Source organism: Stegastes partitus, unplaced genomic scaffold (assembly GCF_000690725.1).
Source record: "Stegastes partitus isolate 25-593 unplaced genomic scaffold, Stegastes_partitus-1.0.2 Scaffold2539, whole genome shotgun sequence".
NCBI classification, from domain to species: domain Eukaryota; kingdom Metazoa; phylum Chordata; class Actinopteri; family Pomacentridae; genus Stegastes; species Stegastes partitus.
Window position 1 is genome coordinate 3,123 of NW_007580270.1, and position 14,135 is coordinate 17,257.

A 14,135-nucleotide genomic window follows, 5' to 3' on the forward strand; every position below is an offset into this window, starting at 1 on the left:
ATGGTATAAAGAACAGTTTATGAACAGTAAAGTCTCGAATTATTTTACACTAGACAAAAGTGATATGGGCAGACACTTGACGAATTTGTTTTTACCGTAGTAGCGAGTATATAATAAAACTTTTGCAACTGTTGACAACTTGGGTCTCCGGTTGACAGATTGACACTTTTACAAATGACAGTTTGCTAATGAGCTAGCTACGAGCTGTAACGTTACCTTTCGGAAGAACTCTCGATGAGCTAGTTGATGTCCCTCAAACAAACCGGCGGGTGAAGTCTTGAATGATGAGAGGAGACGCTGGAAAGTGTTCGAAATTTTCTCCAAATACACCAAAAGGTCGCTTTGACGCGCGATTCGAACGACTTTGTTTACGTTGCTAAGGCAGACGGCAACGTCCAGTTCTGACATCCGATTGGTCGTCTACAGTCAGACGCCCTCTGATTGGTCGAGAGTCTACAGTCGCTGGCCATTCCGAAGGCCTAATAGTCTACAGTCGCCAGTCGACCACGTGATTGGTCAGCGACTGTAGACTCTAGATCAATCAGAACGCCCAACTGTCTACAGTGACTGTAGAGTTTGCACTTCAGTAGACACGAGTTTTTGTGTTTTTTTCGTCCGTCCCATTCATTTTCAATGGGAGATTTTTGCGACGTTTTTGCGAATTGTGTCGCGAAAAATGCGATTTTTGTAAATCTGTATGTAAGCACACTTGTCCCGATCGAGCCGCACGTTTTGATGTATAATTTGTGTGGGTGCTTTCAAATCTGTGGGAGGAGTAGCCGACCGAAAATTTGTACGGAAGAGGAATAATAAGAAGATGCGCACCAGGATAACAATAGTGGCCTCGGGCTCAGCCCGTGCCACTAATGATACAGGAAGACGCTTATATAACATCCAAAAACGCTGGTCAGGGCAGAATGCTGGGCAGGAGCCAGAGGGAAGAGGCAGTCATTACCCGTCTAAGAATCGGATACACCAGATTAAATGAAACACTCCAAATAATGAATAAACATCCAACTGGAGCATGTCAGTACTGTGACAGAAGACAAACAGTTCAGCATGTGCTGCTAGAATGTCAGCAATATGAAGATGACAGGAAAAAACTCAAAGCAAAGTTGCAAAAAAATCAAAGTAGAGCTAACAGTGAGGAACCTTCTTGGGGGAACAGGAAAATAAATAATAAGAGAGCTAATTGAATTTCTTAAAAACCCACGACTTCTAATAAGAATGTTTTTTTGTTGTTGTTGTTGTTTTTTAAAACTAATTTATTTATTATTCCGTATTGCCAATCTTGCTCCACACTCCAGTCCGGTAGGTGGCGGTAATGCACCTGAATGTTGGATGCCAACCACCAAATATATCAACGGAAGAAGAAGATTTTCCCACAATCCACCGGACGACTGCAAGGGCGCCTTTTGCTGGTCTGCATGTCAACAAGAAGGAGAGGCTCGGCTTCATTTACAATATTAATGCATGCGTATAAGACTACGCCAGTTTTGTGGGTCGATACGCCAGTGGTTTTCTACTCTGTTTAGCAGCGTTTTTCATTTCAGGCCGACATGGCACCGTACACCTTAATGGCAGCAGGTGTTAGCCTTCTGGCTAAGTCCTTCAGTGTGCTGTCCTGCACCAGCGCTCTGGCAAGGTACCTAGCCTCCACCTGTTTTACTGTGTTAGCTCACTGCAGCGGCGGTACAGCTAGCTTAGCCCGTTATCTGCGGTTTGCTGTCTACTCATTTTGCGTACGAATCGTGTTTGTATTTTTGGGAGTTGACAAATGTTTTAACTACGGCCATTGTGTTTGAAAAAGTAGCAGTAGGTAGCGTAGAGTGAGTTGGCCGTGGTTGGAATCATGAATTGGAAGCATTACTGTGTGACTCTCAGTGGATTGTTCAGGAGTGGTCCCGGTGATGATCTGAACTACTTTAACTGTTCACAAGCTTTGAGGGTGTTAATGTATCACAAGATGTACAGGGTGATTGTAGTTACCTCAGTAGAAATGTCGTTGTTGCGTGCAAGTAATGCACGTGTGGTTACAACTAGGAAAGGATTAAAATGTTTTTGAACGCTTATCTCCTGCCTTAGTCTTTGTAATATAATTCCTGCACTATTACCTGTCTCTATTGTAATTTAAGTCCTGCTCCATCACCTGTTTCCATTGTAATATAAGTCCTGCACCATCCACTGTCTCCATTGTAATATTAGGTCCTGTCTCTGCTCTGAACGCTGCCTGCAGTTTGTCTGAAAACACTGCACTTCTGTCACATGACTGAGCAGTCAGCGCTTTGTTGTGCTAAGTAGTTCATTTGTTATTTTGCATTTTAAAAAAAAAAAATGCTTTAGTTTTGGTAATTAAAAATTGACTTGTGTAGAATATAGTGATTTTGATGAAATTATACAATTTTAGCACTGTTGTCTCGCAGCAAGAAGGTCGCTGGTTTGCGTCCTGGTGAGGACACCGGGATCTTTCTGAGTAGAGTTTACATGTTCTATTATTTGTGATTCTAAATTGTCCGTCAGGTGTGTATTTAGCGTGCTTGGTTGTCTGTCTCTCTGTGTAGCCCTTTGATAGGCTAGTTACCTGTCCAGGTGAACCTGTGTTCACCCTAAGTCAGCTGGGATAGGCTTCCCACGACCCTAGTGATGATTAAGCGGTGTATAGATAATGGATGGATGGGCGGCTGTAGCTCAGGTGGTAGAGCGGTTGTCCTGTGATCATAAGGTTGGCAGTTTGATCCCCTGCCCCTGGCAGGCAGCACCTTCAATGGCAGCTCTGTCGCCATTGGTGTATGAATGTGTGTGTGAATGGGTAAATAAGTACACATTGTAAAATGCTTTGAGTGCCACTAAGGTAGAAAAGGGGCTATATAACCATTACAGTTTTAGACATATATTCAGTATTTTTTCTGGTGGAACAGTGCATTGCACATGATACATTCACAGTGTCAGAGAATTTAAAATGTAATGATATACTATGTTTCTACTGCTACTGGGTGTAGCAAATGTTGTAAATTTGGCAATTTTTTTTTTAAACACCCACATGACTTTCATGATCAGAATTTCAGAATTTTGGAGTTTCAAGGGTTGACAATTGTAACAATTTTTAGCTTCTGGTGATTTCATGCAGTGTGGCTGTTTTTTTTTTTTATATAAAAAAACTGAGTCTTGGGGTCATTCATAACATACAGGTGATCCTGTAAGCAACCTGTGAATGAAACTGATTTTCATCTCTGCAGTGGATTTTGAAAGGGATTATAAGAGAGCACTTGTGTGTTGGACATCTGTGACTCAGGCGGTAAAGTGGTTGTCACAAGGTTGGTGGTTCGATCCCCTCCACTGTCAAAAGTGTCCTGAACCTGAAGTTGCTCCCGAAGACAGGCAGCACCTTGCATAGCAGCTGTCACGATTGGTGTATGAATGTGTGTGTGAGTGTGTAATGAGAAACACATTGTAAAGCTCTTTGAGTACCACTAAGGTAGAAAGGATATATATAAGTGCAGACTTTTTACCATTTTTAAAATTTACTGATTTGTTGTGTGGACTATGTGATAAAATACTTGATTTAAAAAAAAAATAAAATAAAAAAGCAGTTGTTTGAGGCTGCTACAATATGTTCATTATCATCTGATCTGGCAATGTCTTGAAATGTCAAGAAATAGTATAAATGTCCTTCACAGTCTTCCAGAGCCCAAAGTGATGTCATCAGATGTATTTCTTTGTTTGAATAAAGGCAAAAACCCAAAGATCTTTAGTACTAGATTAGTATGTTCTACCTCCTCTCTAGAAGGCATCATTAAACTGCCAGATTTGTAAGTAGTTTTGTGTAAAGTTCTTTCATAAGTGAGGATCATAGACTGTATGAAAGATGGACTTTGCTACCGTGAAGTCACCCATTGTTTGAGAGAATGAAGCCAGGGTTTTGCTACTTCCTGGTTGACATCTTGGATTTTTGGAGCCAGTGACGCAAAAATCGTCGGAGGGGGGCGGAGCCATAGGAGCAGCGATTGGTCAGACGGATTGAGAGGCAGGCCCTCTCTGCCCGCCCACATTTTCCACCTTCTGCTCGCTTCATCTGTATGGTCGCTGCCAACTGTCAATCAAGCCAGCCACACCCCTTGCCCGCAAAATTTTGACGATTTTTAAAAAATTCAGTATTGATTTATTTTCAGATTGGCCACCTGATCTCTGGACTTGACCATGAAAACTATTTTTTTTTTTTAAAATCCTGAGCTGTAGGAATGTGGTATTTCGTGATCTGTAATCACTTCTTTTCCAATTTATTTCTATGGGAGCCAGGGCTATTTGGAGCCAGGACTAGCGGACAGAGTGATATTGCAGGTTTTTGACACTTCCGGGTTGGCTTCATTTTTCAGGGCCGGTTGCTACGTCCATCTTTTATACAGTCTATGGTGAGGATGGATGGTGGGGTATTTTCTGTATTATTTTGTGCTCACTCTCTTTAGGTTTACCAGTGTCCTACCTGCTGCATATATCAACCCAGTGAGATGTCTAACCTCTCAGGCCAGTGGCCCTCCAAAGCGGCCTCTAAATGGATACATGAGATATGTTCAACAACAGAAGCCTATAGTGACTAGTCTAAACCCAGGTAAATTTGCAACGCTTAAAGCTTTCCTCTCCTTTTTTTCCCCTTTGATTGCTTTAAACATATGAATGTTTTTGGACAGTGATATAAGGCTTTACAGTTATACAGTTATCCTCCAAAATGGGAGGTATGCCCCTTGGGAGTTGTGGCTGAGAACTTTTTGAATTACCTTCATTGAATGTAGTTTACATTTATACCAGTTCTGCACTGGTATGGTAGTAACAGCTTGTACAGCTTAACAATAATCTATGTGACAGAAGAATATAAAAATCATATTGAAATGTAATTTTACAGCATGTGGCTGAGCTAAATCAGTCTAAGTTTTATCTGTCAAGGACTCAATTGATACAATTCTGTTGTCAATTATAACCGTCTTATACTTCTTGCCTTCAGAAATCAAATCAGTGGATATCATTAGGAAGATTGCCCAGCAGTGGAGAACGATGAGCCCAGAGCAGAAACAGGTATTTCCAGTTCACAGTGTAAACTGTATGCCTTTAATTTAAAATCAGAAGAGTGCCATTGATAGAAAGTGGCAAATCATTCTCGGATACTGATAAAGTAAAAAACACATACACACTGTCTTCTCTCGTCATACACATGGATTTTGTCAGTCTGTTGTGACCAGAGTTTGTTTTGGTGTCTCTCTCTTGCAGCCATTTCAGGAAGCCTTTGACCGAGCCAGGGAGCAATTCAAGGTGGACCTCGAGCGCTACAAGGCCCGACTGACTCCAGCACAGCTCCAGCAACAATCCCTGGAGAAAAGGCAGAGACTGGCCAAGAGAAGGGCCATTCGAAAGAAGAGGGTGAGAAAAATAGTGGTTTGATGATTTCTGTGTTTATCTTAGGCCTGTGGTAGAGAGAGTGATCCACTTGGGCAAGACAATACACCCAAAGCTGCTCCTGCTGGGTATGCCAGTGCCTTGCATTGCTGTTCAGCGACCATTGATGTGGGAATAGGTGAATTGTATAGCTTTTTGTTGGTGAAGGTGGAAGCGTGCTAAGTGCAATTCATTGACCAGATCCATAATATCTAGACCTTGCTCACACTAAATAACCCTGCCACCCCAGCCCCCCACATTGCAGCAAAGGGTGGGTCAGGTTGAAGCGTTGTTGGGCTGCCATCAACTGGAGCTTTGAATGTAGTGTATTTAGGGAGTGAAACATTAACTGATGTCTTATTTGAAGCCCAGCCAGCATTCTAAGTAGTGAAGCTCCTTACAACTTTTGTATGTTTTGTGTGTGTTTGTTTTTTAAGGAGTTAACCAACCTGGGGAAACCCAAACGTCCTCGCTCTCCTTTCAACATCTTCATGTCGGAGCACTTTGAGGAGGCCAGAGGAGTCACCACCCAGGTAAGGAACCACAGCGGTTCAAATTTTTTGCACAAAGCTGACCTGAGGTCCCCACTGATGGTAAATGGTCACTTATATAGCGCTTTTATCCTAAGCGCTTTACAGTGTTTCTCATTCACCCATTCACACACACATTCATACACCAATGGTGACAGAGCTGCCATGCAAGGTGCTGTCTGCCATTGGGAGCAACTTCGGGTTCAATGTCTTGCCCAAGGACACTTCGACTGTGGAGGGGCGGGGGATCGCCAACCCTGCGATTGGAGGACAACCCACTCTACCACCTGAGCCACAGCTGCTGATAGTAATACTAAAGCATAGACCAGCTAGTAACTGGTTTCTCTCCAGGTTCTCCGGCTTCCTCCCACAGTCTATATCATGTTGAGGTTAATTGGTGATTCTAAATTGTCTGTAGGTATGAATGTGAGTGTGCTTGGTTGTCTGTCTCTAAGTGTAGCTCTTTGATAGACTGATTACCTGTCCAGGTGAACCTGCCTAACAACACTAAGAAAAGACTTCATGTCAAATTAATAATTAGTCAGCTGCATCAGCGTGATGTGCATCATGACTAATTCAGGTCAGTATTTTTAGAAAAATGCTCCATCCCCTGTGTCAGAGTCTTAACTCTGAGCTTAGGGTGAGTAAAGGTAACTTTAAGACAACTGACGCATTGCTTCAAAGTAATGCACAAGTGGTTAGCTAGCGATGGATTAAAATGTCCTTTAAACCTCAGAACCTCAAAAAGTTTCTGGACATTTTTTGCTCCTCTCTCATTTTTCCTTTCTTTGGGCTAATTTTTCACTGCAATATAAAGGTCTGCACTTGTATGGAAACAGCACAACTATGGCTAGAAGTAGAGAGAACTCAAAAATATCTTCTGGGCAGTATGACAAAATGAAAAAAATCATAGAAAAACCCATGACATTGGATTTTTTTTGTTTTTTTTTGTCTTTTGTTGCATTAAAAACAAACCTGGAATCAGCATAGACAACATAGTTTATCTGTATAAACTGGGTACCCAACTCTGGAAAGATGTTTCACTATGCTGAATGTGTCTTCCAGTAAACGCCTATGTAGACTCTTTTTGAGCATGCTGCATTTGTTTTTTGTAATATCAATTATTTTTTCTCAACAATAATGAATAGAATGTCACCTCTGATGTTGTTTCAGGCAAAGATGAAGTCATTGTTGGAGGACTGGAGGAATCTGTTCAGCCATCAGAAACAGGTTGGCCACGCAAGCACAAACATCTTTATTCTTGGAGTTCTAAGGCCAATCAAGCATTGTTCAGTGTTGAGATCTCTGTTCATTCCTCATCTCAGGTCTACATACAGCTTGCAGAAGATGACAAAATTCGCTACAAGAATGAGATGAAGTCGTGGGAGGACCACATGGTGGAGATTGGACGAGAGGACCTGATCCGAGAACAGACCCTGTCTGCCAAGAAGAAATCTTCTGCTAAAAGTCCAGCAGCTAAGAAAGGAACAAAGAAAGCTAAAGCTACAGCGGTAAAGAAAGCCAGTGAAGCAGGAAAGTCAAAAACAACCAGGAAGACAATGAAAAGTACCTCTGCAAAAACTGTCTCCCAAAGGTCTACCAAGAAGAAATGAGATGTATTTATGTTGTGAGACCAGAGCGAAGAGATATGTTTGTGACGGCTGAATACAGGAGTTCTGATGAGCCTGGGCTCTGCTCTCCGTTGTTTTTTAAAGTCACAAAGTCCCCAGTTCTAATGAATGCTCTTCATGTCCAACATGCCAAAGTTTTCACAGCTTCCAGACAGATTAAGATAATTTCACATAACATCAGTGTTTCTGTTTATTGAAACTTACAGCAAATAAATCCAGAAAACAGGATTTTTTTTAAGGTACATTATTGTCACTCCATCTTCAAATACACAGAAAAATACTGTAGATACTTTTCAATTTAATGTTTGGAAGGTCTTTGTGGCGCTGAGTGTAACCACAGTATATAAGGTTATGTTGCTGTCCCAAAACAATCCCACCTTTTTTCTATTTTTGGTCATGTCATACAGAGTAGTAATTTAAAGAATATGTCTGGTGTTACTCTGTTTGGTTTTTTGTCAAGAAATCCATGGAAAGTCCAAAACCAGTATTGTTTTTGTCTGTCTCTGTAGCTAGACTTCTTACGCAGTCTGTTCCAACATAAGCATCTTTCAGGTATACAGTTTGGTTTTGAAATGGTCACTTTTATTAAACGGGACAGATAGATCCATATTTGGAAGTGCATCCTTAAGATAGCAGAATGATGCTATATGTGGGATTGAGTCAATATGAAGGGCAGATACACTGATGTTACAATAGGGAGGTCAAAGTGTGGAGAGAGAAGCACATCATCAGTTTTGGGCTTTTCAGTTTGATGACTAGATCTATTGACTTTGTTCTCAGTAGCTTTCAAAAAGCAATGGGCTAATTGGTTGCAAAATTCTAGACTGTACTTCATCTGACAGTACCTCTGTTCCCGTAATTGCAGCCTGACTGAATTCTTTGTATCAGCACTGGTATCAGTGTAGCATAAGCTTCATTTGCAACCTCAAACTGTGAAATCCTGCCATTTGTCATTTACGTCGCAAGGACCATTATCAACTGACACTTGAGTTCCAATTTTGCATGGCTCCAGTGAAGTTTTATATGTAAGATGCTTTTTGCTCTGTTAAAAGCTGAAGAAAAACTGTCAGGGTTGATAATAAAATGAATTTTTATAATTTCCCTCCGATGAGAAGTGCCAGTTTGCCCTGACTTCACTGTGTGAAGCGAGTCATTTGCTACATGTCTCAAACATGAACGAGCTTTGGCGAATGTCAATTAATCCTAATATCAACCATCTTTCTGGTCTGCCATTGTGACCAACACTGGTTAATTATTTTTAGTGTTAACTTTGGTTTGTAGAATGTATTTAGTGTTACCATATTCATACTGCATTTAACAAAAGTGGTTTACTATGTAGTGTGGGTTTTCTGAATAAACATTTACATACACTTCTCTACTGAATGACCACTGATGGTGCTAAAAAAGTTTCACATATTCTTAAAAATGGACAAAATAAAGCAGCAATTAGTTTTTTATGTTTTTTTTAAATTGTACTATATTATTGTAATATCATTATGTCGGCTTACCTTGTGGAATGATTATATCATAGTATTGTAAACACAACAAAGTGTTTAAATTCTGTCAACACCTGTAAAGTGGAGGCTGCTCTATACATACAATGCAGTAGGACAGTTGAGCTGACAAATACTGCTTAAAACTAAACACCCAAAATAGTGTTATATCTGCTTCAATCATAGTTGGTTTACAGTTTGTAAACGCTGACCAAGGGGTTAGCGTTTGTTATCCCAATTAAACTTTAAAGACTACCTTGACAATAACGTACGATAATTGCTGCATTTTTTTTAACCCTGTCATGTATGAACTGTTCAAAAAAAAAAAAAAACTGACACTTGAATTTAATTAGTATTTTCGTCAATACAAAATAGTTTTCAATGAAGTGTGAGCTCAGGCTTCACACAAGAATATGATTCGAAGCCATGAAGAAAATTAAAAGTAATCTTTATGTACCAACCATCTGCAGAAGTCTGTTTGTCAGACATTACTTAAAATGGTAAAAGGTTTCTGAAACTGTAATGGAAAGGTTTTGACGATAAAAAACACATTTAATGGCTAAAATATGTTTGTAGACGTCTGCGTCTTTTCACTTGCTTGTTGTTGAAGGACCCTAAGGCTATAAAAAGGCCAATGAGTTAGAGAAGCTAAATTTAGGCCACATTTAAATAAGTACATACATAAGGATAAATACTGGAACATATTTGTATTTATGTTATTGTTTTTTTATTTTTAACGACAGACATTTTTGTCTTAACATTATTACATAGTGATAAGTACTGCTGTGTAAAGAAGTTAAGGATCTAGTCTGTAGTTAATATAAAACCTTATACATCACAGCAACTGCAACTGCAGTTGACCCGAAACAAGAAGCTGATGGAAGAGACATCCATCCATCCATCCATCATCTATACACCGCTCTGTCCTGTGTAGGGTGGAGGGGGGCTGGAGTCTGTCCCAGCTGACTCAGGGTGAAGGAAGAGTACATCCTGGACAGGTCACGAGGAGACATTTAAAAAAAAAAAAAAGCTACAGCAACTACCACTGTCACAATCAACATCCACTAAATACAAATGTTACACATTCCAATGTCATCAGGTACATCAGTGCATTGTTGACCCAGTCTCGAGCCTCCTGCTGTGCTGGTGAGTGTGGAAGTGGCAGTGTTCTCCCACTAACAAGTCCTTCTTCCACTGACATGCATTTAGGTGACAGCATGACAGTCCATGTGGATCAGCGGATCAATACCATATATTTGCCAGATCACATTTTTCATCTTTCCATCTCTGCAGTGTCTTCATACCCAAAAGATTACAAAAAAATAACCACTGAATTGTTTTTCAAACAGGATTATCAAATAGATTTATTTCAAAGATTTTACAGAAAAAATATAAAAGTAAGTTACCTTGATGGTAACCTTTATAGCTGCCCTTAAACCCTCATAGCAGAGACGTGACTGTCATTTTACTCCCTCCACAGTGATCTGTTGGTGTTGTAACCAAGCAACACACCCCATCAGATTAAATGAATCGCTCCTTGTGTGACAGAGTCTGTAATATCACCTCTGCTCAGTCCTTGTGCAGTATTTGAGATTAGGGGCCCTGTGGCTGCTGTGTTGAAGCTTGTCCCAGTAAAGCCTGGAAATCAGGAGATAAGACCAGTTTGTGGTGTACGTTTCCCAACACCATCATGTCTCCAGTTCGCCCCTCAGACAGACGCACAGACACCAGTTGCTGCGTAAAGAAGGAAAGAACTTTCACATACTGACACAGGAGTGGCAGTGTTCCCCAATATGACACAGTGCTAATAATTTGCTACTGCAATAGTTTTTAATAATGTCATAAAAAAAAATGGAAATGTGGTCTCTCCACTGCTCTACTAAAAATAATAAAGGCAAAAAAAGACATATTTGCCATACTTTATTTGGAATTTACACACAGTAAATAACTTACTGCAGTCCATTCAGGCCACTGCATGGTTCACACTGTGTCTGGGCTCTGTGTAAATCAAAGGTCTTTCAATGTCCACGGTCATTTCTTCACTGTGGTATTGATGTAGAATAAAAGTATGGATGACTTGGGTAGATGACAAAAGTCATACGTACCCTTGTTGACACATCGGCATGAATTGGCTTTTACACATGGAAACAAACTCAAAGAACCCAGTACCATAAATAAGCTGTAGAAGTATTGGATGAAAAATAATTTTTGAATTGTTTTCACATTTCTTTTAGACACTCATTTTAGACTTTTGTAGTTTAAGGAAAGAAATAATTAGGTATGGGATATTTTTAATTTGAGTCAAAAACCACATTAGCTTTCATTTCTGTTTTTCATTTATTTGTGTTCAAAGTTTTCTGCTTTGGTTTTTGAAATTTTAGGGAAGTGATCTCCGAATTAAGGCTGCAAGGTGACTTAGTGGTTAGCACTGTCACCTCACAGCTAGCAGATCGCCGGTTCGCGTCCCGGAGAGGACGCCCGGGATTTTTCTGCATGGAGTTCTCCCCGTGCAGCGTGGGTTCTCTCACGGTTCTGCGGCTTCCTTCCACAGTCCAAAAGCATGTTGAGGTTAATTGCTGATTCTCTCTGTCCCTCTGTGTAGCCCTGTGACAGACTGGTTACCTGCCAGGTGAACCTGCCTTCACCCTAAGTCAGCTGGGATAAGCTACAGCCCCCATGACCCTAGTGAGGATTAAGGTGTCTAGATAATGGATGGATGGATATCTGAATTACTTAATAATTCCAACTTTTTGTCTAATTATCCAATCAGAATATGTTTCTTAATGAGAGCATAAAAAAGTTCAGCTATTTTCAATAAACCCTGATGGAAATCTTTTAGCTTTTTTTTTTAACTGTTTCATAAAGCAGCTCTAAAAGTTATAAAGGCCATTTATGTTAAAAAAAAAACAAAACACGGGAATGTTCATGTGAAGCCAGAGATGTTCAGAAAAACACTTTTAGGGCTGTAAACACTAATACAGATTTTATTCTGAACAGATATTCTCTTCCACTGCACTAATTAATATCCATTTTATTTTCGAATTCTATCTGATGCATTTTTAGTTGTTAGATTTAGTTTCTTAGCTTATTTATGATTTTATTGTATATTGCACTTATTTTTTTAGCACCATTGTTACTTTTCTATAATGCAATATTTTAATTATTTAATTTCATTTTATTAATAAATATGTTGTAAATATTTTATGTTATTCATTCTTGGCTGTAATTCCCAGGGTTTCCTCAGTGGGAGCCCTCTGCATTGGGAGCAGCTGCTGACTCTGGCTGCTGTGGTGCAGGCTTTAGGTCCGCCCTTCCCTGGCAGGGTGAAGGGCCCACTCCATGGCCTCGGGGCGAGGTGGGGTGGGGGATGGGGGGGCCTGTGTGTTGTTTTTTTTTGTTTTTTTAATGTTCTAAATGTTGAAATCTTGAAACAGAATTCAACTTCTCTATATTAACAGGCTACAGACTGTATGCTTTCAAAGTAGCTGGAATAAAACTACTACTCAAAAAGCCAACTCTAGATCCAGGTGTTTTACCAAACTATAGGCCCATATCCAACCTCCCTTATATTTCTAAAATTCTTGTCTTCCTCTTTTTCTCTTCCTCTCCCTCTCTTCTCCCTCTCTCTGCCTTTCTCCTTCTTGTGCACCCTCTCAGTCACTCCAGCCGTGCTCAGCCCGCCTGATTGCAGGTATTGGAGACAGCTGTGGGGGATCAGCTCACCTGCATTCAGTCACCCAACTCCTGCTATAAAGCTCAGCTCATTCCTTCACACACTGCCAGACCATAGACGTTCATGGCTAGTGTTTCTGCTGGTCCCCGCTCTGTCTCCTGCCTGCCTGCTTTTCCTGAGCCGCCTTCTTTCATCTACATAATGTAAAAATCAGGAACATCCTGCCTCAGAGTGATGCTGAGACGCTAGTCCATGCATTTATAACTTCTAGACTGGACTATTGGAATTCCTTATTATCAGGATAGAATTTAAAATCCTGCTTCTAACATATAAAACTCTGAATGATCAGCTCCATCTCATCTTAAAGACCTTATTGTACCACATCATCCTAACAGAGTCCTTCGTTCTCAGACTGCAGGTCTACTTGTGGTTCCAGAGTTTCCAGAAGTAGAATGGGAGGCAGAGACACCATCTTTACTTTAAGATTAGGCTTAAAACTTTCCTCTTTGATAAAGCTTATAGTTAGAGTTGCTCAGGATCACCTGAACTGTCCCGTAGCTATGCTGCTACACACGTGGACAAAATTGTTGGTACCCCTCGGTTAATGAAAGAAAAACCCACAATGGTCACAGAAATAACTTGAATCTGACAAAAGTAATAACAAATAAAAATTCTACGAAAATTAACCAATGAAAATCCGACATTGCTTTTGAACCGCGGCTAAACAGAATTATTTTTAAAAATAAACTCATGAAACAGGCCTGGACAAAAATCATGGTACCCTTTAACTTAATATTTTGTTGCACAACCTTTTGAGGCAATCAGTGCAATCAAATGATTTCTGTAACTGTCAATGAGACTTCTGCACGTCTCAGCAGGGATTTTGGCCCACTCCTCATGAGCAGACTGCTCCAGCTGTCTCAGGTTTGAAGGCTGCCTTCTCCAGATGGCATGTTTCAGCTCCTTCCACAGATGTTTAATAGGATTTAGATCAGGGCTCATAGAAGGCCACTTCAGAATAGTCCAGTGTTTTCCTCTTAGCCATTCTTGGGTGTTTTTAGCTGTGTGTTTTGGGTCATTATCCTGTTGCAAGACCCATGACCTGCGACTGAGACCAAGCTTTCCGACACTGGGCAGCACATTTCTCTCTAGAATACCTTGATAGTCTTGAGATTTCATTGTACCCTGCACAGATTCAAGACATCCTGTGCCAGATGCAGCAAAGCAGCCCCAGAACATAACAGAGCCTCCTCTGTGTTTCACAGTAGGGACAGTGTTCTTTTCTTGATATGCTTCATTTTTGAGTCCGTGAACATAGAGCTGATGTGCCTTGCCAAATAGTTCCAGTTTTGTCTCGTCTGTCCATAGGACATTCTCCCAGAAG

The 14,135-nt window shown here is 40.5% G+C and overlaps 2 protein-coding genes across 2 annotated transcripts in view; one reads left to right on the forward strand and one right to left on the reverse strand.

The window, feature by feature from the left end:
* The first annotated feature begins 1,391 nt into the window (after positions 1-1,391).
* On the forward strand, positions 1,392-8,963 carry tfam (transcription factor A, mitochondrial). Its single transcript, XM_008305533.1, has 7 exons — positions 1,392-1,645; positions 4,464-4,606; positions 4,997-5,067; positions 5,260-5,409; positions 5,862-5,957; positions 7,128-7,184; positions 7,280-8,963. The coding sequence occupies exons 1-7, from the start codon at positions 1,560-1,562 to the stop codon at positions 7,565-7,567; spliced, it is 891 nt and encodes a 296-aa protein (XP_008303755.1). The 5' UTR covers positions 1,392-1,559; the 3' UTR covers positions 7,568-8,963.
* Positions 8,964-10,412: 1,449 nt separating this feature from the next.
* LOC103375302 (DNA-directed RNA polymerase III subunit RPC4) overlaps positions 10,413-14,135 on the reverse strand; it is a 10,338-nt gene continuing 6,615 nt past the window's right edge. Inside the window, exon 8 of the mRNA XM_008305534.1 lies at positions 10,413-10,812. Coding sequence (XP_008303756.1) covers positions 10,672-10,812 — 141 coding nt within the window. The 3' untranslated portion in view covers positions 10,413-10,671. The remainder of the gene's footprint in view (positions 10,813-14,135) is intronic.